General features: G+C 39.7%; 1 protein-coding gene across 1 annotated transcript in view; it reads left to right on the top strand.

Moving 5' to 3' along the window:
• The first annotated feature begins 526 nt into the window (after positions 1 to 526).
• PLXDC2 (plexin domain containing 2) overlaps positions 527 to 27,201 on the top strand; it is a 257,174-nt gene continuing 230,499 nt past the window's right edge. Inside the window, exon 1 of the mRNA XM_027720564.2 lies at positions 527 to 1,377. Within this exon, the coding sequence (XP_027576365.1) occupies positions 1,269 to 1,377 (109 nt within the window). The 5' untranslated portion in view covers positions 527 to 1,268. The remainder of the gene's footprint in view (positions 1,378 to 27,201) is intronic.

The following is a 27,201-nucleotide window of genomic DNA, read 5'->3' as shown; positions in this document are numbered from 1 at the left end:
TGTGGAATGGATGTAGAGGGGAGGCTGCTTTCCCCGAAAGCACAGGGAAAATTTAGGGGAAGAGGGGGAACAGGGAACGGGGTTGGAGGTTTTGTGTGTTATTGCAGTTGTCGTCCGCCAAACAGACGCATGTTCACATGTTCATTTTTGTTGGACGCAACTTTTGAACGAGCAGGCGGCGTTGGGCCAGGCTCTCTCCGTCCCGAGGGGCTTCCCATGCCGCCCGCCCCCTTTCCCCCTCATAACCGCACAGCGCCGCCGGCCCCAGCCCCACGCCGTGCACCGGAGGCTCGGGGAGCTGCGCTGTGCCAGGTGCCGGGCAGGCAGAACCTCCCGGGACCTCCGTGCGGAGCGCGGCCGGCGCGTCCCGCTGTGCTGCTGCCGGAGCGCTGCTCGGCCGCCAGCGGCGGGAGAGACGGCGGAGTCCCGGCGCCTGCGCCCCACCGCGCCGTGCGGAGGGGGCGGGAGGCAGAGCGAGGGGGCGGCCGGGACCCGGCCCCGGGCGAGCCCCCTGCTCGCACTGGCGTGGCGGCGGCAGCGCGGGCGCGCACGGCGGCGGGGGGCGCGGAGCGGGCCGGGGGAGCGCCCGCCCCACGCGGCTGCCCTCGGCCCCGCATAGCACCGCCGGCCGCCAAAACCGCCCTGAAAGAGAAGGAGAACTTGTTCGTCCGTCCTCCGCCTGCCTCCCTGCCGCCCGCGCATCCTCTCCCGCGGCGCATCCGCCCGCCCTCCGGGTGCTGCTCCCTCCCGGGCTCAGGGCTGATCCGCTGGCTCCAGCTGGAACGCTTCGTCGCTCGTTTCCCTCTGAGGGTTTTTTTCGGTAGCGGTATACCGAGGAGAGGCTCCGTCCCTCAGGCACCCTGCCTCACCCTGCGGGGGAAGGGAGCTGGGTGGGGGCAAGCCAGGAAGGGAGGATCTCAGTGGCTCTCCTAAAATCTATCAGCAGGCTGCGAGGAGGGAAGAGTTTGGCACTTCGCAGCCGAGGCTGGGCTTGTTTTCCCTAGCGGTGATGCCGCTGGACTGAGAGCGGTGCGGCCGTGCAAGTTAGGGGGACGGAGCCCCCCCCTTCCACCGCCCCCCAGACCCGGTCCAGCGCCTTCAGCCCCGGCGGCTCGTCCCTGCCGCCCCACTGCATGAGCGCTGCTCCGAGGACAGGGCGGTTCGGCGCCTGCTAGGGCTGCTCTCCGCCGCCCCCCAGACTTCCCCACCACCGACGAGGAGCGGAGCGCACCCCGCACCCGGAGAGTTGACTCGGCAGGCTCCGTGCTATGGCGAGGCTGCGGAGGAGCAAACTAGCTGCTGGATTTCTATTACTTTTCCAGTGCCTGAGCGAGCGCTGCCAGCTCTCCGGCGGGGAGACGCCGAGGCAGAGCCGCGGTAAGCGAAGCCGGTACCTGCCGGGCGGGGCCGGCCCGGGGCAGCGCGGCCGGGCCGGGGTCGGGTCGGCTCGGGGGCCGGGCCGCCTCTTCGGAGCATCCCGTGGTTTGGGCTAAGCTGGCAGCTCCACGGGCCGCGCACCCGGAGAGAGCAAACGCCGTTCGGAGGCTGGCTCCCCCTCTTCCTGAGGGAGGCCCGGGGTCCCGGCTTCTCACTTTTCCCTACCCCGGGCTTCTCCGGAAAGAGCTCTCCATGACTTCAGTTTTTATTTTAATGGGATTCGGGACTTTCCTCCTTTAATGGATCTGCCCCGCGATCACCGGGAGCCGGTGCTGTTCCCTTCCCCAGCCCCTCCGCGGTGTTCCCGGAGCCTCCTTCCCAGCCCTGTGCGAGACGCGAGGGTCTCCGCTTAAGCGCGGGGAAGGGAGGTACGGAGACACCGGCGTCCCCGGGAGCTCTGGGGTGCCCCGACAGCCTCCCCCGTCTCCCTCCCGCGGCGGGCCCCCCCTGCTCTCCCGGCAGCGAGCCGTGCAGGGCAGGCAAAGTTTCCCTGCAGATTCTGCCTGGAAGACCTAGCGGGCACTCTCCTCCCCCGCGGAAGTCAGTAGCTTGCAGCCTTCCCTGGAAACCGGGCGTTGAGAGAAGGAGCAGGATAATGGAAGAAGCCCCCCGGGGTTATGTGACCTGTTCTTTAGGAGTGAGAAGCTCGCTCTGTTGACTAAGTCTGCTTGTGAAGTATTGGGGTCCTCTTGTCAGTCCTTCTCTGAAACACCTGTTAATGTGTGACACACAGCACTTGTAGTGCTTTCTCTTGGGCCACTGTTCCCCTCAGCATGGAGGTCCCTTTTGATCACTAAAGCCTTCTGTATCCTGCATTCCTGTGCTGTAGTGGAGAAAGCTGCTAAAGGAAAGCTTGGCAGATAGCACTTGCAGATAGTGAGAAAAGTAGTGGGGTTTGTGTGTCAGGGGACCTTGCCTGCAGAAGCTTCTTGTTTACAGGTATTTCCAAAAGCTCTACCTGTATATTTGAAACACCAGCCAGATTATTATCAGATGAAGCACGCCCACTGGCTTCCCGGTGCGATAGAACTGCCCCTTCTTCCTTTTCTTAAGGGTTTGATACAGACGTGAAAAGTTTAGTGGTCACAGCGTAACTGACCCGAACAAGAAAGACTGGGTAGTTTTTTTAAATAACCAGTGAGATTATGTGCTAGACAGAGCAGGATTTGCCTAGCTAGGGGCCTACCACTGAGTTTTGGAATTGTTAAATGACAAGGTAGCTCAGCAGGTTGCTGGGGCTCACATGTCACTTGGGGCCAAAGGGAAAAACCAAGAGGAGACTTTTCATGTACTGCTGCAAATGCCGTGTTGCTGCACTTGGGGCTGTAGCCAACAAATCTTGGTATTTGTTAACATTAGTTATAAGGGAAAAAAGTGTGGGGTGAGATTAGAAAAAGAGAATTACTATGTTGTGGACTGAGCTCACAAAGTTTATTATCTTCCAGCCACTGTATCCAGACAATAAGACGTTAGTACTGACTGAGTCAAATAAAATTTATCAATGGACAAATAAACGCTGCACATCACTGACTTAGGCTATTAAGCTGTATTATGTCTGCACCAGGAGGTACTAAATAGAAGGTATACCAATGGATTGCTTATCCATGAATCATTTAGTAGTGTCTTATATCTTCCTGAATGGGCTATAAAGTATGAAGGAGTTTATAATCAGGCAAATACTATTCTGATATTTAATATCAGTCTGAAGAAAATATACCAAGCAATTGTTTTCTTCCACTAGGAAGAAGGGCAACCTGATGTTAGTTTTGACAGCCAGATGTTTATAACTTGGGCATCTTTTCTGTTCCTCTTACTTAAAAAAATCTGTATTATGATAGTAATAATTAAATGTAATTTACAGAGTTAGGGTTTTATTTCCTTTTTTGTTGTTGTTTGTTTGTTTGTAATACTGCTGCTCTTTGGATAAAAAATACAGTGAGAGATTGTGTCTAATCAGTGAGAAGAGGTTAATTATGTAAAACCAGAAATTCAACTTCAGGTCCCATGAGTCAAAATAAAAAGTAATGTTTCAAAGTTTTACTGTATTTAGCACCTACTGTATCCCTTTAGATCCGCTCAGATAAAACCTTTAAAGAATTAAAGAATAAATGTTTGAAGTAGCTGCAAATTCTTAATGGGAAGCTGTTTTTGACATATTCTACGAATACTCAGTAACAAACACCTTATTGAAAATGAATGGAATAACAGTATCAAGAAATGGAAACTTTTGGTAAGCCCGGGCAGAGCTGGAGTCATGGAGGATTTCTGAGGATGCTACCAAAGGGATTTCAACACAGATGAAAAAATAATACAAAGGCCTTTTTTTGCCAGCTCCTCAGAATTACCTTACTGGGTAAAAATCGGGTCGGACCAATTCAAGTGCAATAATTTTCTAGGCATGCTGGCTGTCTCGGGGGGGGTTTAAAACCCAAATTTTTGTGACCGGGGTGCGAGGCTGCATTGGACGGAGCGGTGCCGTCCCCGCCAGAGGGCGCAGCGGCCGCCGCGCGGGCTGCGGCTCCTCTCCAGGAGCCAGCCGTCCGTCCATCTATCCGTCCATCCATCCATCCATCCATCCATCCTCCCCTGGGCCCGGGCAGACCTTCACTTTTGTTGATAAAAATACTATAAATCCAGGATGGAAGTTCTTAGAAACAAGGTTTGTGTGCGTGTGTTGTGTTTTACAGTAGTAAAACTGAATACGACATGAATTTAGTGAGGTGAAGCAGACCCTTGAAAGCTCACACAGTAATTAGGGCTTCCAGTTGTACAATTGAGGGCTCACTGTTGAAGTGTTGCCACAAGAAGTCTTGAAAGTGTTACATTCTTTTGCAAATGTCATCAGTCAGAATTAGGAGGCTGTTATTGTAATTTTTATTCTGTCAAAGCATGTTCCAGAATCCTCATATAATTTATATTCATTGGACTGCTGCTGTCTCCAGGCATCAGCATTCAGATGGGGGTAGAATTATTTTTATTGGATAAACTACTATTAAGGTGTGTTTATCTACCATTTATCTATTGCTGAAATAGTAACATTTTGTATATTACCTGAGCTTTACTCTTTTTAAAAAAAAAAACAATAACTGAAACCAAACTTTCCCCATTACACATTAGGACCTTCGACTTTTATCGTAGCTTTTTATCATAGAAGTATCAAAAGAAATACAGTATTAGACAACATGTATATCAGGTATGTTTTTTCTGTACATGATATGTAAACAGGGACAATTGGGTTAGAAAATCCTAGTGACATTTGAGAGCAAATCCTATTTGCATTATCATATATATTTTAGTAAGGATTCCCTCTAAAAAAGTAATCTTTTTTTTAACTTTCTTACTGGTTCTTCCTTTTTTGTTTTTGTGGTTTTTTGTCATTGTCTTTTCCTCTGAAAGAGTGATTTGAAATTTTGTTGGTAAATAGTGGGTAAATTAAGACTATAATAAGGTCTTTAATTCAGTTTTACAGAAACTCATTTCCACAGATTTAGAGTAAGATCAATACTCATAGTTCATTCAAGGTTTAAAATTCCCTTGGGGAAAACAGTGTTTTTGTTTGGCTGTAAATATTCCTCTTCAGAGTTTACATCCTCATGCAAGCACTTAAAACCCAGGAAATACTTGACTCGGGTGCTAGGTTTTGTCTGACACTTAACTGGGAGTTGATGATAAATAATAGGGGAACTAGCTCTCTACACTGTAAACAAATGGAGTAAATGAGGAAAAGGTCTTTATAATCTGAGAAGTTCTCTGTTTCTGATCAACAATTTACTAGTCATGCATACAGGCCATTTAGAGCAAAATTTTGTGGCAACATCTACTGCCTTGCTGAATACCAGTTTCCTCTAAAAAAATGCAGTTCAGGAGGGCTGTTTCCTTTTGAGGAAGAGAATCCTCAGACCATGAAGGAGGCAGATGAAGAAATTCATAGTGTAAGGTGATGAGAGACCCCTGAGGAAAATAGTCACAGACCTTAACATTTTTCATTAAGGACTTTTTCGCAGATTTTTGGTGGAGCAGTGCTGCAGGTCCCTACACCTGCACAGAGTTCAGGAGATGGAGGTTTGGACCTGAATCTTGTTTCCTGCAGGACTACTGTGCAGCAATGCCTGAAAGGTTGCTTTGCTTTGAATTATGCCAAAGACAACTATCATGCAAGAAACATGCTCTGTTGAATCCTACTGGATTTTTTTCCACAAAGGAGATAAAAATTTCTCATTAAAAGCATAATTTGACCCTGCTTTTTATAAAAGTCACTGTGGTTTCATAGGACTGTCTGAAGTACTGAGCAGTTCTGCTGCTTGTAACCTTGAAAGCACTGGAGCAAAAGAAAACTCTGTAGCAGCCCCGGTTTCAAAACTTATCAAGGCTGCAGTCTCTTAGACTGAGAACACAGCTAGGGTCACTGGTATTTTGAATTCCCAGTGTGGTTCATGCTTCTTAAGAAAATTGAATACTAAAGGAATTTAAGGCAGCAGTGGTTAAGGTAAGCCTCTACTGGGGGCGCTCTACAGAGGGAAAAAAAGGTAATTTGATGGGAGCATTTATGATGCTGCAAGCTTGCCAGCCGTGTGGAATTATATCCAACTGTTAGGTTTGATGAGAGTTGAACTGGGAGTATTAAGGCACTGCAATTGGCAGATGCCATACTTCCTAAATTGGAGAATTGCATAATCACAGCAGGAACTGGAAGAACCTATGAGTTTTCTTTCTATGGAGAAGTATGCAGAGAGGTCATACTTAAGTGTATGTGGGGTTTGTTTTTGTTTGTGGCTTCTCACAAATGAGCATAAAACATTGCCCTGAAGTAATGTTTGTGAGTGCCGGGTGCTGTGTCTCATCATGGAACACTTCCTCCGCTTTCTCCTCTTTTCTTTTTTTTCATCCAACCAATAAACATAGCTTCAGTTAGCACTCCTTGCTGTCAACATTGAGCAATCAGTTGCACTAAGTGTCTGTAAATTCTGGGTTTGAAAGAGCTTGTGTAACATGTTCATCTCCTTCAACCAAAAGACCGAGTGTCGGAGCATATTTCCAAGTTGGATTTGGCCCAACCTTCTGAAACAGGAAAATGGAGCAGGTTCTGAGGCCAAGTCCAGGCTCAGACATGGTACTTGAGTTGAACACACAATTTCAAGCGCAGAAAACATCTTCTTGGGATGATACATCAAGAGAATAAGGATTAATATGAAGATAGATACAAGGCAAGACATCACAAGAATGATGCATTTGCTCTACTCGACAGTGGTAAGATCCCAACAGGAATATTCCCTTCAGTTTCGAGCACAGCATTTAAGAAACATGTGGACTAATTGAGGACTGTTGCATGAAGGAAAGAAGAAAGGAACACTGCTATAGAGACTAAAAGTAAGAGATGACATAGTAACAATCTTAGTGTGTAAGAGACTTCCACAGAGGAGAGAATAACTTGCCCTCAGCAGCAACTAATGACTGAAATTGCAGCAAGGCAGACTTTAAAAGATAAGACTAGGGGAGCAGATTATCTATGAGTAGTCTTCATCACTGAAATAGGTTAGATAAACATATGTCCAAAATGTCATTCTATCCAAAAAGGCAGCTGTTCCTGCCTTGGAGCAAGCGGTTGGACAATGTGACCTTTCAAGATCTCACCCATCTATCTGGAATTATTCTGTGTGGATAGTTTTAAGTACACAGGGGTTCACCTTGAACTCTGCAGCTGGATAAAATACAAGTATGAATTCCAGTGCTCTCTTAGCTTGAGGTCTCTGTCTCTCATTTCTCAATGATATGTGTGGCTTTAATGTGATTTTTTACACACTATTCTGTAGCTGCAGACAAGGTAAAGACATTTTAAATGCTGCTTTAGTTAGCATTCTTATGAAATAAGGCTTTTAAAATCAGATTTTGTTCTTACTTGTTTAGAACTTTTACCTTTTAATATGAACACTGCCTAGCTTCCATTATAAGCAGATTTTTTTTTTAAGATATTCTCATTGTGACTTTTTTGGTCTTTAGCAAACATTACTTTTCCCATGTTATTCTATTGAGTGAGAAAGCCTTGATTTGAATAGGGAGAGTTGCATAAAGGGAATATATAAACCTTTCCATTTAACCTATCTCTGGCAATGTTTCAAATATATGTTGTGTCACAGTTGATACTAGGATCTTGGGTCCTTTACTTTAGAGATGTAATTGAACTGTGTCAGAGGGCTGCTTATGTTACAGAGATGAAAAGCCACTTGTAGTATTTACTGCAGCTTTCCTTAACTGCTGTCATAGGGCAGATTCCCTCAGAAATTTCAGCTGTGTTTAGTAGCAGAATAGGATGCTGTGGTTATCCAGTAATAAGCACTTTGAGGTGTATTTAATTTTTACTTCTATTCAAGTATTACCTTTTTTTTTTTTTTTCCCCTCTTTGGTCATAATGTGCAAACTGCATCTGTGCTGAATAATTGTAGCTTTTCTTTTCATACGAGTTGCTACTAGGCTGACTGTAAAAGGTGAGTATCATCCATTGTAAATTCAGTGTTTTCTGAAGGATGAAATGTTAAAGAGTGTTCACCACTATGCAGATTCTTCTTCTGTGAGTCAGCAGCTGAACTAAAAATCCATTGGAAAATGCTGTCTTGGCCTCCATAGAGAACTGGAAGCCAGCATAAGTCTTTATTATGATAGCTGCTCCATGATATTCTCCAGCTGCATGTTTTTGCTTTCCTGTGTGGGTCTGTATGACTCTCCTTTTGAATTTGCAAGCCAAGCAGCATGTATTTGCAGTTCAACCTCGGTCACCCAGGGATATAAACCCAAGGCTTCCTGAAAGGAGCTTCTTTGTGGCAGGACAGGTTTCAGAGTTCCTAGGCCCATCCTCTTCTGCCTCATCCTTCCTCTCCTCCTTGCCCTTCCTGCCTGCTTCAGAGATTGCTTCCTCCTCACTTGCGTTGTTTTGGTAGTGGACGTGACCATGCTCTAGGTCAGGTGGATCAGACCTGCTCTTGTTAGTCAAGTGAGATTTAAAAAAGAGGGAAAAAGAAACAGAAAAGACTACATTTTGTAAGATGCAGAGAAAGTAAAAATAAAATTATAAGGAGAATGAATGTTTTAATGCTCAAAACCACTGAGCATTAAAAATCCTCTTAGAACAACATAAAAACTTTGGATAAGTAGAATACCTGAATTCTATTTAATACTACCAGGTGTTATATCGGTTTAGTCAAAAAATGTGCAAAGAAAGAACGAGTTGTAATTGGAAAATTATGTCAAACTTGACACGCTCTTGTCAAATATTTCAACTAGGAAGTGTCAAAACAAGTAATTTTGAGTTTCTTGTTTTGATGATAAAATGTCTCATTTCAAATTTTTCAATTGGACTTTTAGATTAGAATTGCCATATTATATATAAACAAACATTGTTTTGAAGATTATGTATGTGTACCTATACATATTTTTCATTTAATACCCTACAGCAAACATTGACTATTCATTTTTAGTCTGAATAAGATCAAAATTTCGACTAGGATGGAAAATTAACTTTTTAGTCACCTCTAATTGAGACTTATTACTGTTGAAAATTTGGCTATGCGAGTCCTGTAAGACCAGGCCATTTTATCTTGTAAAAACTTTACTTTAATTTGATGACAGGAAAGGAGAGAATAGCTGAAAAAAAACCAGTCCTCTTGATCATACAACTAGGGCTTTGGGGTTTTTAACTATATAGCATATTTCTTATGTCTTTTTGGTTAATAAGATATACATGAGGCAACAAAATTAAAAAAGATCATATTTTCCATATTGCAGCTGCTGTAAAGATAACAGATTTATGTTTTATTTGCGGTGAAGGCATTTATGGACTAGAAGTTCAGTATCTGGTGTATTGCAGAAACCTGACCTCAGTGTCAACACAATTTATTACTGGTTCCTATTTAAACTTCTATATACTGATCTAAGTTGTGGTCTCAAAACAAATAAAATGATTAACATGAATTACCATTATAGATTATCATCAGTTCTGGTTTCCTTCTACTTTTTATGATGTTTGTTATTAATTTTCCTTTAAAAAAGTTTTTATTAATAATGTATGTGTAATGCAATGAGTTTATTATGCAAATTATGCAAGACAATAATTGACATGTATAATTGTAGACTGTGGAAATACACAGTTTTTCATGTTTACATTCAACCACCGAAAACCAAAGTGTTCTTTCCTCTATTAAACATCACACTAAGCAAAAACATAATTCTTTCCAGTTTGGCTCATGTTGATGCATTTATCCTCCCCAAACCTCTGCAAGCTGTTGGAGGCGTTTCTATCTTTCCAATACATAGATGAAATAATAACAAGTAGTAAGTTGACCTAACAATTTCTTACTTAGAACAGCACAGCTAAGAAGAGACTATCTAGGTCAGCAAGTATTTCCCTGAGATGAGAAGCAGTTGTGTCATGAATGTCTGTTCCACATGCCCCCATGCACCACAGGCCATCAGTAATGTGCTTCCCTTTCACAATCTTCAGTCATGTGGTAAAATAGCTGCAGCCCCAAGTATAATGTGCCACAGAAGGTAACGAGGGCGTTGACAATAGTTTGAGTTTCCACAGTAGCAAAGAAGTTTTAATTTTAGTATGCTTTGTTTGAAAGCTTGTCGGCCTTTATCTGGTTTTCCTTAGCCTGTTTTTCTGTCTATTTTTTGACCTAATATACTTGGCTTTTTCACCCCCTGTTTTGTTTCATGCACAATTACATGGACAATGATTGCAGAGTTGGTAACACTGGTTTTGTTTCAATTCAGAGCCATTTTTTGGAATAGCATAAATGACTTGCAAAATGACTCTTCCTGTAGTAAACCTATCCATTTGAATGGAGAAAAGGAACTACCATTATCTTTTGTCATCTGCTTGAGCTTACCAGGTATACATCCTGAAAAGCAGTCTAGTGTTTAAAAGGAGGTGGGTTTACACTCTGACTCAGCTGACATGCCTGAGGATTGGCAGTTCTACCATTCCATTTTGTACTGCAAGCTTGAATCGAGCTTGTGTTCCTAACTTTAAGTACTCTGATGTTCAGCCTCAGACTTTTGATTCCCATACTTTTCATGAGGCAATCTGTATGCTCTACTTCTCCGTTGCTATTTGCAAACACTTATTTTACAGCTTTCTTAATTGTTCCCAAAATCATCATAGATATATTCATTAGTATTTTTGTTCTTGCAAAACCCTATAGAATAAGGTAATATCCTAATTTTACAAATAAGAAGGTGGTTTTGAAAAAGTGACAACCTTGCCAAAATTAAAGTTTCGTCATTTCTGTCTGAGAATCAGAGCTGAATTTTTCTGCAATTGCCCAGTGACCTGTGTTTCCTCTTGCTTCACCAAATTAAGGGGTGTAATTTCTCTCTGCATTCTTATCCTTGAATTCCCTAATCTCAGATTTTTAATCGCAGTCAGATCTCTGATCAAGTAACCTGTTTTCTGGAAAAAAATCCAGAGTAGAGCTGACTGAGGGTTCTGATTAGTGTAGAGACAACAAGGCTTAGTTTGAGACTGCTGTAGATTCTGCCATTGCTGGTGTTCCTTTCCTTGCTCAGGCTTGCATCAGGATGGGGGTTTGTCTCTCAGCTGTTTATGTAACAGATCCCAAACTGCCACACTTTATAGGCTAGTGAGATAAGTTTCTTTCCTAAACACAAACATGTCCGAAGCATAGACAAATACTGGGTCAGATTTCTGCCGGTTGGCACTTTGACAACTTGGAAGGACTATATCCAAATCTTTTTGGTTTTGTCTTTGAGTTCTTGGAGAGAAGAGAATGATGGTGTTCCACAAACTGTAAAATTATTTTTCCTGTAATTAAACTTTAAGAATAACAATCTAGATTCAGAAATTACTAGTCAGAAGAATTCCAAAGCAATCAGTTTGCAGCACTGCTGACTAGAATGCTTTGATTGTTCAAAACATTTATCCTCCTCAGAAAATGATCATTGCAAGATGTAGAATATTATTATTTTGCTGCATAAATATGATGCCAGCTTTTACTGGTACTGTATCTTCATGAGCTTTTAAGGAGAAAGATTATTGACAAATGGTCTGTAACACATGTATTTATACAGTCCATGTACAATACTCTGCTCCTGATGCTATAAATCATACTGAAGTTTCCTGTAGAGTATTTGACTGAAAACAGAACTGATAGAACAGCAGACCAGTGCTTTTCAGCATCTGCTGTTTAATCAGGTTGGTTTTGTTTGTTCTGAAGAAATGGTGATAAGTTAAAAAAGCTAAATTTTAAAATGCTGTTTTTCTTATCTTGCAAAGTATATGAGTTTCCCTCCCCTCCCATAATTTGAAAAGAAATTTAAATTATCCTTTAGATAATAGATATAAATAGAGCCATCAGTGGGGGAAAAAAAAACCCAACACAAACCAAAAAACCCTAATAAAACACGAAAGCAAGAAGAACAACAAAACCATCGGGGTGGTGGGGATGTGGGGGTAAGGGGTGGAGAAACGACCCACCAAAAAAAATTAAAATCCAAAACCCAAACAGGCTTTATGCTTTGAATTACTTGGTGTTTCATCTCTAGGCTCCAGTTATGGAAAGCTTCCCTGATTTAGAACTCTGCTTAAATGTTTGCTTAACTATATCAATCTATACAAGTGGTATGCTACAGATGAGTGGACTGAAAAAGATGTAGATGTTTAAGACTTTTCTCTGATCTTGGACCTTGGAATTTAGTTGACTCAAAAGCCCCAGAACATTTGCAACAGTGGCAATAAGTTTTGCAGCATTGTTGCAAATCCGGAGATGATTTGTGGGAAGAAGGATCTTTCAGCAGGCAGGGAAAACTGACTTCCACCTTCCTATATTGTTGTAGTGGATGAGAAGAGAGAGTAACAATCTCTCCTCTAATGCATGCATGTTTCATTCCTCTTGAAGAGCTGGGCATTGGGGTTTTATTTTAATTTTTTTTTATATGATGTGCGAGACACGTTTAGATGTGTGAACTAAATATTCACTTAGATTTTATGATCTGTCTCCAAGGCACTGAAATGTGACCTGAGCTTGAGAAGCAATAAGCACACATGGCTCACATCAAATTTAAGTGTAAACACTTATTACATGCTGATTCTTGAATGCAAATTTATGGTTTATTGTTCTATTCTTTACGCAAAAAAATTGCTGCTAGCTTCAAGGGATGACCCAGTGATGTAATGAATCACATTTTTGTCTAGGCATGTATAGAAAACGAACTGAAGGTAAGGTCTTCAGGATAGGAATTTATCTCCAGCTTTAACTGCATGGAAGTTTGCTACAGTTAGTGTAGGATGTAAAATAAAAACAGTTCTTTCAGCTTAAGCTTTGACCCTCCCATGCCTGTATTTGAATTTCATTATTTTATCCCTATTCTGCTCTTTTATGGTACAGCTTAGTGGGGGTGCATACCAAGCCAGCATTCCTACTGAAACTTAAAAACTTTGTGGGCAGGGAGATTGTCCAGTGTTTGGTTATCTTTTGCATGGCCACAATTATGTTTTATTGATCATCATAAATCCACTGCAGTTTTAACTCTATCTCTCTAATAGAGAGTCTAATACTGATGCTGGTACAGTTACAGAGCTTCTCTGCAACTGAAAAAGTGTTCTCCCTCTTTTTCCAATAATCTATTGTTTGGAGATCTAGGGAAATTTTTTTTAGACTTTTAAGTAGAATTCAAATCCATTTTGAGGTTCACCATAAAGTAGGAGAAGGCAAAGAGAGAAAAGATGTAAATTCATTATAAAAAGAAAAATAGTTGCAAGTCTCAATTTGGCACTGCACTTAAAAAGGTGACTGAAGTGTGTGCTTGAAGAGAAGTGCATATGTAAAGTCTTCACCAAACTGACTTGTGCTAGAACATGGTGGTAGGTGTTGCTGAAATGTTTATAGGGCCTTTTATATCTAGAATTTAATTTAGGGGGAAAAAAAAGAAGTTAAATTCTGCCCTCACATACTTCAACACAGCCACAGTTTACTCCTATAAGAGCAGTTTGGGCCAATTTGAAATGAGTCTTTAGCCCACAAAGCCCTCTCTCTAATTTTGTACTGTGCTCAATAACCCTTAGTGTATGTAAAGTATTGCCGTGTGGGATCTTTGGTCACGGTAGAACTTGATACCACTTTCCCACGGCAGTGAGCATGGCTTGTATGCTCCCAGGAAGAGAGTGAATGAATGGGAATGATTTTTACCTTGCTACTGAAAATGCACTGCATTTCCCTAAGTTGTTGATTATATTATTTGAAGGCATTTGGGATTTGGAGGCTGAAAGGTTCTGGTTACCTGTTTCATTGCTGATGGTTTTATTTGTATTATCTATTTATAATACATGATAGTGTAATTTACTTATTTCTAAGGGTAAAGGAAGTACATTTGGTTTCAGAGTGCTTGAGACTCTTGAAATGTGAAAAAGAGGAGCAAGAAGAGCAGAGTCCATGGGTTGACTGTGAGAGCTATGAGAATATTTACTGGGCAGGAATGAAAGACCTGATTCAGTTCACTCTATACATTTTAGCACCCGTAGTAATTCTGTGGGGCTATTCAGTATGGAAGGCTAGAGGAAAGAGATCAAAACATCCATGTGGATTAAATAACTAGGTTACTTTGAGGACAGATATTCTTCTTCTGTAATTTAAATCTGTAGGGAGCCAGAGAGTGAAGATAGGAAAAGATATATTCAGAAGCTCTATAGGGAAGCGGTGTCCCTTTAGGGGAAAATGCTGCACTTACTATTCTAATTCAGTTTCTTTTTCAGTATTAAAAAAAGTTATTATTAAAAAAAAAAAAAAGAGAAGGGCTTTCTCTGATTCTTTACTCCTGAAAATCATAGAAAGGAGGAGCTGTGTTGCAGAGTTCAAGAAGTGTTATAAATCTCTAAATTATATAGGACAGGTAAACTGGGAAGGAAAGGTTCCCAATCTGTATCTCCCTACCAGGTGACTGCTCTTATCAATGGATTCGTTGTAAAAAATATCTTAGGAATGAAAAGACTTTTTGTCTGGATCTGTGCTGGGCTATGCTTCTAGGCATTCAGGAGCAATGCTTCCTTTTTCGTTACTGAACACCTGTTTTAGCCAGGCATTACAGGATGGGGGGAGGACAGGCCAGGAAGGCAGAGTGGGTTACTTCTGGTTTTCAGTATTTCTTCAAAGGTCCAGTTGTTTCCACACTTCTATAAACATGCTTTTCTGAGGGGGAAAGAGGAAAAGAATTGAATAATGATGATAAAGATAAGTACAGGCTAAGTTCTTTTGGCCCTATGGTAATTTCCTGTATATTTACAGCTGTGCTGTGGCAATAGCGGTTTAACTTGCAGCTCGACAGAGTATCCTCTGACCATCCTTGAGGCACTGTAAATCCCAGCAGAAAACACTGATATAACTCAAAGTAATGGCTTCATTAAACATAGGATGCGGAATGTCAAACATGTTCTGCTCTCATTGCACATCCCTCTGCAGTTGTGGGCTGTATTTCCTTAACTTGTTAACTGACATGGTAGATCACTTATCTTTGTTTGCCGAGGCAAATTGCTCCAGTCTTCATCTTTCACAAGAATCCTAAAATGTGTTTCTGATTCAGAGATGCCCATCTCCCTCAACTTGCTCTTTTTATCAGTAACAAGGCATCTCTGCTCTTACTCCCTTGAGGATTCTGATACCCACCTGCCAAGGTATTAGTTGGAAATTCACTGAACTGTATCTATTATTGCTGTTTATTATTTATCCAGCCAAATGGCATTTGAAGAATAATAGCCATCATTCTACAAGCTCGGTGAAAAATCCCATGTACATTTCATGATTTAAAATCATGTCATGTGCCTTTTCTCCCTCCCATCTCTTGGTATTTTTGCTGTAATATTTTTTACTTAGCATTTGTGGATTTAGAATGAATAGCTTTGAATTTTGAAAAAACTATTTATAAGGTTTTCTATAGGTTTCATCATCACCATTTATTAGAGTTGTTTTTAAATACTGATGAATTTAGCCACAAAACTGCCATATCTAATAACTATTATTATTTATTTTCATTTTACCAATGGAACACTGGAGTTTTGAATGACTTGCCAAGATCACACATATCAATTTTAGTGCAGAAACAAGAAAAAACCTCACAGTTTTAATTTGTATTTTCATGTTTAATCTTCAGAGCAGACACTGTATGCTTCATAGTGATGGAACTACAGACTTAAAGTTGAATATACAAGAACTATTCACTAAAACACAAGCTGATAGCATCTTTACAATTTCTGTCAGAACTCCACCATCCTGCCGACAGCTCTTTAACTGCCATTTAAATATTTGGCAATCCAAGACTAGTTTTTTCCTCTCTCTGTTTTTGTAAGATGCCATTCAAGCTTACTGCTGAGTAGAGCTGCAGTCTCTTAAATCAGGGAATATGTTTTCCTTCCATGGGAATGATAACATATGCTTTACAGAAAAACAAAACAAAACAAAACAAAACAAAACCAAAAACAAAAACAAAAACAAAAAAAAAAAACAAACAAAAAAAAAAAAAAAAAAAACACAACAAAAAAAAAACCACAGCAACAAAAACATTACCCCAAAAAAATCTCCCCAAACCCCCCAAATCTCTCCCCCAAAACAAATACCCCACACACACACCTCTAGGTGAAGTTATTAATTTAGTTATGTGTTGTATTTATTTGCCATTTTAGATTTTTGAACACTTTTCTGCAACTCTGTTGTCCTCTTTTCCCACTCTTTTTAAGTTTTCCTTAAATGCTATGAGCAGGAATTGAAGTGGAAGTTATGTGAGGCCAATAGAACAGGCAGAGATCCACACTTCCTGGAACAAAGGTTTGGCAGAGAAGTGGAGGCCTGGAAGAGTCTAGGCTTTCATTCAGGACCTCTTGCATCTATGTAAAGGAGATAATGAAGGCCATATAAATCTTCTTAGAAGAGGAGAAATCTGGAGAAATGCCATAAACCAGGGATAGTTGCATTACTGAGACCTTTTTCCAAATGCTCCCTTCAGATGCTTTTCAATAAGAGCGTGAGTTCCTCTGCCTCAGTGTGCAAGGACAGAAGAAAATGTATGTGACTTCCTAACATTTCTTCTGGCCTACACAAAATGTACCTGGTCTTTCATTAAATTACACTACATAGTCACAGGCAGCAAAAAAAAAGATTTGATATTGTAACTGAGCTTGGCTTTGTGATATACCAGCAGCAGAGGTACTCCAAAATTTAAACTCTGAAGAACCCCATATTCTTTAAGATCTGGAGTCCAACACAATAACTTTTTAGATTCTTTCCTTGATGGAAAGATTGTATAGTCTGTAGTTTAAAAATAGAATCTTCAAATTATTCAACAGCACAGTTTACCTTGAAAAAGATATGCCAAGTGGCTGAAGAGTTGTTCTCAAAGAAATGATGATGAAGAAAAGGCAGCCAATGTGACCTGTTAATTTTCTTGTGCAGTATATATAACTGAGCATTTAATCTAACATCTAGACCTTTTGCAATATAAAATTAATGACCTGTATGATTTATTTTAAGATCTGCTATAAATTAGATGCATTAGTTAGATGTTTTTTCTAAAGAACAATTATCTGGTTTGGAAATTTAATCATGTCATTGAGTTAAATTATTATCTCAATTCTGAAAGATATACAATTGTCTGAATATTTAGAGCAGATTTGTAGGAAAAATATGTTAAAAGTTTTCTAATCCTTTGCTTAATAACTTCAATGAAACATGTGCTCCATTTAGCTTGGAATGCCTGGCTTTACTATGCCCACAACACATTTGGAATGCTCTCAGCAAAACTGAAAATACGGGACTCTAGTTAATAAGATGAAATTAACTTACAGTTACACCATGCAGTCCTGCAACTGTTCCTGTACAGTTCCCGAAGTGCTTAATCTTACCACTGACGTCAGTGGGAACTAAGTGCCCAAAATCTCCTTAAGCTCTTCTAGATGTGCAGTATACAAGGTTATATTTTCCATTTGGTTTGGTTGAGTTTATTTTTTGTTCACTTTCAATAATGCCAGATAATGCGAAGGTTTTGCAGCTTAATAGAGCCATTCACTTGGGAGCAAAATGAATTTCAGCCATTTAGACTTTGAAATCAAAATAGAAAAGATAATAGTCATGGGACAGAATAACTTCTGATCAGTAGTCCCTTGTACTCACGGGATATTTGAATATGTGTTTCTTGAAGAATGTTTTCATCTGTTCCTGAAGAGCTCAGCTCTGCAGCTCTCACTGGCCTGGGGGAAGCTGCTGGTCTGGGAAACACTGAGATGTATGTACAAGAAGATCTTTTGATCTGGGTTGTCTTTGTTTTCTACCACTAAATATTTTTTAAAGATATGTAAAATGTCACAGCTGTGTAGGAAGGATGCAAAATAAACTAGAAATATTTAGAAGGAGCTGCGGGACACTGTGAATTTATACACTGAAAATACTTATGAACCCATTTTGACTGGTGCTCAGTTGTAAGCATTTTGACATTCTGTATGTAACCTCTTATATAAATGCAGAGACAGAAGAGGTGTCTGTAGGTATTTGTATATATGAATACACATTCATATATACATGTAAGTATTGTCATATTTAAAGACAAGGTTGCATATCAGTTATACAGTAATTTTCTTTGTTTTCATTCTTTATTTGCCTGTTTCTACTTTGGTTTTCACAGTCCTTATAATAAGGATATTATTTTGAACATTTGTGTGTTTATTTCCCAGAGGTACCATTGCTTTTACTATTCTAAGAGCATGTTCCACTCCAAGTTTTGCTTTTGTTTATTGATAGAATGTAGTCTATTCAGAAAACACAACCCTATTTATCCTAGCTTAATTACTGTTTTCAGTATTTTGTCATCTTTTTAATACTCAGTACTAATCAAAGTGATAAATCAATAGACTGCAGAAAGCATCTAATAATTGTCTTTTCTTGAAATTTACTTTTGCTTTTCCACTTTTCACTTCTACTGGTACCTCACTGGTTTCTGATAGTACCTCATAGTGCATTCAAATAAAGTGCCTACATGGGGACATCAGAGTTCTTCTGATCACTTTTCTTTGCAAGTCCTTATACAAGCAACTTCACATATTGATGATTTTTGTGCATAGCTATACCTATGGATGTTAGTCTAAATTTGCTTTCCTTACTCTGGCAAAAACCCCAGTGCCTCCAGTAACAATTTCCCTGTTAAGGTTTATACCTGTCCCTGCTGGAGCAACCTGGGTCCAGCTGCTCACGGCTGCTGTCTAGAGCCTAAGAGGAAGAAGGCACGTGAAGCTCACAGTGCTCTCCAGCCCAGGAGGAAGGCAGGTCCACAGTGTGGTCTGGTCACCTGGTGTGTGACACAGCTCCTGAGAGGCAGGTGACTTGTGCTTCCTGAGTCTTACAGCTGTGGTATAATAATGTGAGGCCTTCAAAGGCTGTTAGAGCTGGGGGCTAAACCTTGTGTTGAAACAAAAGCCAAATCAGTGATATCAATACTGTCTAGGTATTTACTGCTTCAAAACTCTCCATGGGCTACGGGATCAAGTTTCAAGGGAGAAAATCCCTTACTTGCTTATACATCTAATTGGTTTTTCTGTAGCAGGTGGATACATTTTGTGTTTGGCATGAGTTATATGCTTACCATATAAAAGAAAATAGAGGAATAAACTTAAATTGAAACAAGATGATTGGCGTTTACTACTCTTTAAATACTGTTCTCTTATGTGGGGAAGCAGGAACGGAAGAGATTGGGAATGCCTAATGACTTTTCATAAATAGACCTCATTGGCAGATATACCTATGTAATTTCCTGCCCTTGAGAGTTTTATGACCTCTTCAGCCCTCAGTTGCTGTCTTTTACTGCAGCCCTCCATCTGCTGAAGAGAATGAATCTTGCAAGAAATAGTTGTAAGTAGAGGAGTTGCTCGCCCTTAGCAAACTATTACCACCTTCCCCAGGATTCTTCATTAGGACACCCGAAGTGATGCATTTTTTAAGAGGGTTTAATTATGGGTCTAGTGAAATGTGAATAAAGAAGGAACTCAACAGGCCCACAGATGTTGATGCAAATTATACAAAGCGCTTTGTTGAAAGAGGAGCCTTTTAAGACATACATACCCAAAAAGATCTCTTGTAAGTTTATCCAACAGTTATAGCAAAGAAATTCCCTATCCTTTTCACTCCATAATGATAATACAAATCAAAAACATTCTCAGCTGCATATCTGTATTTTAATAGGTGGATTGTTGTTTTGCAGATGGTTTCGGAAGAAACGTGGTTTTTCTACGTATTTTTTTTAGAGATTACTGAATCATGAAAATGTATTTATTCCAGAAAAAAAAATGAGCTTTCACCTTTTCATCCTTTGATTTTCAGTGTTTTCTTGGGAAAAAAGGATCTGTTTTTTTAATTTGGTGATACATGACATTTTGTCATATGTCTCATTTTTCAGAAGGAGAAAATAAATACAGGCAATTTGACTTTAGAACACATTTGGAAACAATAATTCTAAAATTTCAATTATATACTGATGTAATGATTTTGCCTTTTTTAAATTAATTTTTTTAAAAGATCTGGGTGACTTAAGAAAGGGAAGATTATTACTTTACTGTTTAGTGAAAACAGTTCGTGGTAGGTCTTATTTTACTTTTCTTCCCAAGGGCATTTGTTATTATATCCCATAGAGTTTTTCAGTTAGAATCATAGAATATTCTGAGTTGGAAGGGACTCACAAGGATCATCACGTCCATCTCTTAAGTGAGTGGCCCATACAGGGATCAAACCACAACTTTGGTGTTATTAGCACCATGCTCCAACCAACTCAGTTAATGTCAGGGTCACTTGTTGCTTTCTTCCCATGTTTTACCAGATGCCATACTGCTGGTAGTAGGGGATGGTCAGATAGAGAAAATGGTTACTAGGAGAGGAATTGTAATGGACATGGCAAGACTGTGAAAGAGAAAGTAGTAGCAGCTTCCCTCCAAACAAACAGAAATTCTCATAAAGTGGCTTTGGGACTGGTCTTTTTTAGTATTTTTGTAATAAAATTGTCATAAAAAGTGGGAGTATGCCAGTAAATTCTGCTGTTGTACTGACAACTCCTTTTAATTTGTGTCAGAGGAGGACTAAAAGTTCCTGTAAAAATAATTAGGAGATGGTGGAGTATGAAAAAGGCATGAAATAATACATAGTCAAAATTCACACATTTGATGACTGATAGACAAAATTTCTCCTTCTAAACTGAAATAAAAACTTATCTGCCTCCTTACTGCAGAAAGACTGGACCTTAAAAATATGTGACAGATGTGGAAAAAACGAATGTGCTTCTAAAAGATATGAGAACCAGCTTTTTCAGCAGCAAGAAGGAAGTACACTGATATAACTGAGCATAGAATATTTCATAAAGTTCTGATCATTCATTTGCAATAAAAATTCACTCAAATTGCAACAGGTGCAGAGGAAGCCTATTTGGGATGAAAAGGACAAATCATCCTCTGTGAGATGGGATAAGTTTCTTTAGTCTCACAAAATAAAGTCTGGAAGAAGTTGTAATAGCTTTTTGTAAATATATTTGTGGAGAAAAAACAGAGAAGAGGAGATATTTGAGGTAAAGAACAAACAGTTATACATTTGCCATGAATAAATTTATGCTGCAAATACAAAGATCAGTAACCAGGAAAGCAGTGAGGTTCTGAATGTGCTTCCTTTTCAAAGTCAAAAAACTCTCTAATGAGTGCATATTTAAAATTTATGAAACATTATATAGTGGATACACCTGGCTATAGAGTACTGGAGTTCTAACTCAGGTTTTACTGCTGCATAACTTGAACTGCTCCCTTTGGGTCCTGTTGTGCAATACTGCAGAGGAAAGTGTTATGGCCATCTCAGGAGGTGATGAATGAGTCCTTCAACACTGCTCAGTCAGTCTTCCACAGATAAACACCTTCAGGAGCAGTGCAATGGAAGGGTGTTGCCCGAAGTCTGAGATTGGAGATGTAAGAGAAGTAGACATGTTCACAGGCAATCCACTTTTTTTACGTTCTGGCCTTGCAATTTCCTTTTTGCTATAATCTGAAAAGACACTTAAATCATGCGTGCTAGACTCTAAAACAAATGCCACAGCTTCTGCTGCCTGGAGAGCATCCCAATGGGCTTTTGTCCAGGAGACTTGGCTTGCAGTTTCACCAGCAGTGCTGTCTGTGGGCATGGGTTGTATCATAACTTTGCTGTTTCTGCTCCAGCTGTCCCAAAGACTGTGATTTTTTAGCATCACAGTTGTGTGTCTAACCTGCTGGCTTCTACAAAACCTTTATGGCATGGCTGTTTATCTACAGATTTCACTCAAGATTTTTCCATAATGACACTATGATAGGTACTTATATAACCTGGCTGTACCACTTTGCAGTCTGTCCAAACCTTGCAGCATGAATGTCGGGAGGATGGCTAATCACTGGTTTTTAAAACCACTGTGGCCCCAGTGTAGTGGAGGATTGAAAATGAAGCAAGCATCATAGCACTGTGTTTGAGTCCTTCAAGCATTCCCCTGAAGGGATATAGGCATGTAATGCACATCAGACAACCTGTTCCTTAATCCTGTAATTAAGCTGTGCTCAGGTACCGTGTTTAGATTGTGTTGGCTCCTGAAGGTCATGTGATTTCAGTTATGGGACTTATGTACTATGTCATTGCAAAGTTGGTGTGATAACATTTAGTAAAATGTTACCATTATTTTTTAATCTTTTGACTATCAAAAGCTGTTTAAAGCTAATCCAGAAATTTAATGTAATCAAGAAAAATCTAAGGATATTCAAAAAAAAAAAAAAAAAAAAAAAAAGAAAGGGCTAGGGGGAGGTCTGCGTGTCCCAGCACACACTGACAGGAGAAGAAGCAGCCTTTGAAAGGACAAATGAGCAGTGCTCTGACATTTGGGAAACACACTGAGAGGATTCCAGCTCCTTACTCTGTGCCGTTCCTTCCTTTTCTAAAATGTCATTTAGGCAAAAGAAAACAGAAAGGCTCAAAATGATGTTCAGTAGCAAAAAGAATCTTGAAGCAGTGGTAGAATTGGTGGCCCAAATTGCCACTTCAGAGAGGCCAAACAAGTTGAATGGTCAGTCTGACAGAGTAACTGTACTGTTAGAGGTGTTAGAGTATGTTCCCTTGCTTTTGTCTTCTTAGAGCTTATTTCAGTCTTACAAATCTGTTTACAGGGGACAAAGAGCACTAAACCACTCTTCCATTGTCCAGTGTCTTTCTTTAGAGTATCCAAAGGACAGCAGGGCTGTACAGGCTACTTTAAAAACTGGAAGACAGATTTAGGAATATCTGTGTGTCAGAAAGATTTAGCAATGTGTGTGTATCACCATGAAACTAATCTCAAGTGCTCTGCAGTGGGCAGCTAAGTAAGAGTGTCCATTCCTTGGGTTCGCTGGGAGTTTGTAACTTTGATGTTGTATTGTTAAGACCTCAGTATGCATTTATCTTACAAGAAATCCGATTTAAAGACTTCAAATAATGAAGACTGCAAGATACAATTTCTCCTACAGTTTAGGATAGTCACCAAACCAATTTTCAGGAGATTCACTTTCAATCCCAGTTCTTTCAAGTATTGTCTTTGTAAAAAAACCTAACTGAAAATCAATTTCTGTGCCTGGTCTCCAGCAGTTTTGAGAACAGTGTTTCCTTCATTGTGCCTTTTGTCTTCGAGGTTGGTGACAGTTTTTAATACATTTGGTTGGTTTCTATAGCAAGACAGTTTCCAAACTGGTTCAAATCACAGGGGCAGTGAAATCACAGCTGTGTTGTTTGGACTCCAGGTTTCAGGCAAGCTGATATTTATGTTGTCCATATTTCTCCACACACAAAGACATATGTTTGAAGAGTTTAGCGAGAAAGGAAAGGATGGCTAAGGGAGCTTTGTACCCTGACCCATCAATACCAATTGCACCCATTTCTACATCATGTGAAGAGAAGCTGTAAGAGCCCCTCTGCTCACAGGACTCCCAGAAGAGGCATGTATTGCAGCAATTCTTTTAAAAGCAATTGTGATTTAGAAATTGATTTGTGGTAGTATCCCATTTAGTATAAATACAGGTTTTTTTACTGCATATCAAAAAATGTCAGGAAACGAGAACATTGAGAAAGAACCCAAACTTTCATTTTGTGTGTCTTGTCCATTCATTTAGTTTACTATTGAATTCTTTTTTTTTCTTCATTGAATTCTTTCTTTGTCTTCTGATTTAGTCCTTTGGTTCACTGAGACACTGATTAGATGTATAGTATCATATCCTGTGTAATTATTAGCATCCAAGCACTGATTATAGGGCAGCAGATATCATAAAAAGCTTTAGTAATAAGGACATGAATATAGCAACCAAATTTTGCTGTGGCTGGAAACCTCCTCTTTATGAGGAGTAAGTGCTGCGGTATTTTGCCTGGTACTAATTTACTATGCTCTTCAAAGTGATTTTTATCAGTAATTGGAGAAAATAAGAATGAAAAATTTTATATTTTCTTTAGTGATATTGGACTATATATTTCCTACTCCAGTGTATAGTTTGAGCAATCAATAGATTCACATTGGTGCAGTGTTCAGGCTTTTTCAATACTGACAATAACTGACTCGTGCCCCCGCCTTCATGAATAAAGCTTTACTGTGCAACTGACTCCAAAATTAAACACCACAAGTCTCAAGAAATCATGGGATTTGTTGAGAAATAATAATACTGGCATTTTTATTTGCTTGTATAATTTCTGAATTGTTCAGACTAATTTCTGTTCTCCCCTAGAAGCTAGAGTAAAAGCCACAATCTTTATTCAGTGGCAGGACTTGTGTAATTGATCTTTTAGAAAATGAAGTATGTGGGAGCTAATGGCACTTATCTGTGAGAGCCCAGTAGTATATTAAGCCTATTTAATTTCTTGCCATTATTTGGCCACCTTTACCCACTAGGTCTTAGATACTCTGAATAGTTTTTATTGCTTCCCTATTTTAAGGTCTCTCCACAGACTTTTTAGCTCATAAATTAGATGTGCCAGCTTGCATACTACACCCTAGGCTGATAATCCTTTCTCTAACCCTTCCTCACTGGTGTTGCAACTCGCTGCAGAGAGAGATGGTTTTGCATCCTTGTATGATGTATGGTGTGCATTCTGTCTAGCTTGGGACTGAAGAATGGCTAAATTCTCTCATTTAGGAAAAAAATGCATCAACCTCTGTGGCTGCAGGACTTGGGACAATGGAATTTTCACACAGATGTCATTTAACTTTAATAAGTGCAATGGTTATATGTAGCTGTATCTGGCAAATCATGCAAACATATCTCTCTCTCTGCTGTCCTCTGACCTTAACTTCAGAGCAGCAGTGGCAAAGTTCATTGGTGGTGAGGGAACTTTGAAGGCAAATATTAAGGTTAGCACACCATTATTTACGAACATCTGAAAGAGGAACACAGAATGGGACCTGGCCCTCATATAAGGAGTATGAGGTTCTTCTAATAATTTAATTTAACACTGAGTGACCTTGAGAAATGGCTGCATGGCTGAGAAGACTACAGATTTAATTTCGGTACTGACCCTAGGAGGAAAACAGTTGTTTTGTTTTCTTCTCTCTCCAATCCTGCAGCATCATAGGATTTAGGAAATGAATTTTTAATTCAATAGGACCTTTTTTTCTATATATAACTTCCATAAAAATATTTCTTGCTCTTAGTGAGGCAGTTGTAATGTGTGAATTGTCAGACTGGGATCTGTTTTGTGAGTCTGGCTTCCATTTAAATCTTCATCAGTTTAAACCGGATGTTGGGACTCTTCACATAGCATTGCTATGATATCTGGGTTATTTCTACATGTCGAGTCCATCTCTTTCAGTGTTCCCTTTAGAAAACCTGCTTGAGTGTGTTCTTCAAAACTGTATTTGATTTCTGAAAACTGCAGCTATTGCAAGGCTCTTAAAACACTAATAAGGTATGTAAAACTTATGGACAGTCCTCTCAAAAAGGAATTAGGATTTCTTAAAATATTTTTTTTTGCAGGTATATAATTTATATCGTAAAGTTGAATGTATATGTGTATATGTGCAAGTACTCACCCATAATTTTCCCAAAGATTGTTTATACATTTTATTTTCTTCACTTTATTTACATCTCACTCACTGTCACCTTTATGTTATTTCATTGTATGTTCTTGTCTGATGGATTTTATTTTAGGTAACCTGGGGTTGAGTGTTCAAGAAAATCACTGCTATGATTCCAAGGCTTCAATTATCTCCTGGGGCTCTGCTTTAGGAAGCATACTTTCACAGTTTCTGCCTTCATGAGAAGCTTCTGATTGAATAATAGCCTTGAATTCCATTAGGAACCATGTGTTTTTTTCTGAGCAAAATATGGAGAAGGTGGTTATTTTCCCATGAGCAACATGTTTAATTTTCTTGCAGTCTATCTTCAAATTACACATGTGCTGCTCTTGTTGTCATTCATTAATTTTCCTTTTGAGATCCATGTTCAGTCATTATTTTCTGCCAAGTCCTGAAGAATGTATTTATATAGTTGCTTTTTTTCAACTCCTCCTTCTTTCTCTGAATCCATTATAAATTGAATCATTTGCTATCTGCTTGTCTGTGTTCCAAGCAAATGATAGTTATGTGTGCATTTGATTGCCTCGGTTATTATTTTATGTATTTCAATTTCTGAAGTAATCATAATTTGACAAGTGCTGTCCATTCTTCTGCATGTCAAAGGCTCCACGCTCAGAGAAGGGAAATTACGGAGAAAACATGCACCACAGCTGAATGTGCTACGTGGCTATCCATTTAAAGACCAGTATGGCTTCTCTCCTTAGGCATGCAGCTGTAACAGAGTTTTAGTTAACCTGTTGAAATAAGCCTCTATAAATAAAGTAGATATTTCCCTGATACAGATTAAGGAGAATGATGCATATGACTCAGTGTAATGTATTGGTTGTTTGCAACTGTGATTAACTATGGCTTACTTTTGTAGGGCAGTTGTAGTATAGGAAGCATTTTCTTTTTTTGTTTTGGAGAATCTTTAATGCTTGTGATTGAGAGCCAAATTGGAGAAGCAGAAACTGGTATGGTTGCAAAAGAGTCTCTCTAGCCTGCCAAGTTGCCATGTGGGATGTGCCTGTCTGCAGGCTTGTTCTTCACTGGCCTCTTTGCTAAGGCTCCCAACAAATAGAGTAATTGGGAGTGTAGAGTGTGGGGTTTGACTCATATCTTCAGAGATATTTAAGCATGTTACAACAATGGTAGTTTGGTATCTAAATACTTTTGGTATCTAAAGACCTTTCAAGATCTTTCTCTCTTTTTTTTGCAATACACATGTATACAGAAAAGTTCATCAAGAGAGATTTCGTGCTGAGCACTTTGGTCCCAGTCCAACGTGACCTTCAAACTTGTAGTCAATTGTCAAGCTCTTGGTTAATCCCACTGAAATACCTGTGTGAGTCCTTGGCTGGAACAGAATAGACTTGGCATCCTTTAGCCTGGCACTGTAGAGAACCACTTGTCTAGCCAGAAATTTCTCATCACAAGTACAAAAAAAAAAAAAAAAGACTGTGATTGCCAACTCTTCTTGTGTCCTCTGAATCACTGAATAGTTACTGAAAAGTAATGATATTTTATATCTCATGACCCAGAAGCCAGGAGTTATGTCACCATTACTAAACCATTTCTCTAGTGGGGAAGCATTGAGTGCTCACTGGTATGTGCTGATTATCTTTTTGGGTCAGTGGCTGGTAAGTTCTTTCAGATTCATTGAAA

The sequence above is a fragment of the Pipra filicauda genome, unplaced genomic scaffold, assembly GCF_003945595.2.
Source record: "Pipra filicauda isolate LSUMZ 115617 unplaced genomic scaffold, ASM394559v2 scaffold65_size3143899_pilon, whole genome shotgun sequence".
Lineage (NCBI taxonomy): Eukaryota > Metazoa > Chordata > Aves > Passeriformes > Pipridae > Pipra > Pipra filicauda.
Note: the sequence above shows the minus strand (reverse complement) of the source record. Positions and strands in the feature narration are given on the sequence as shown.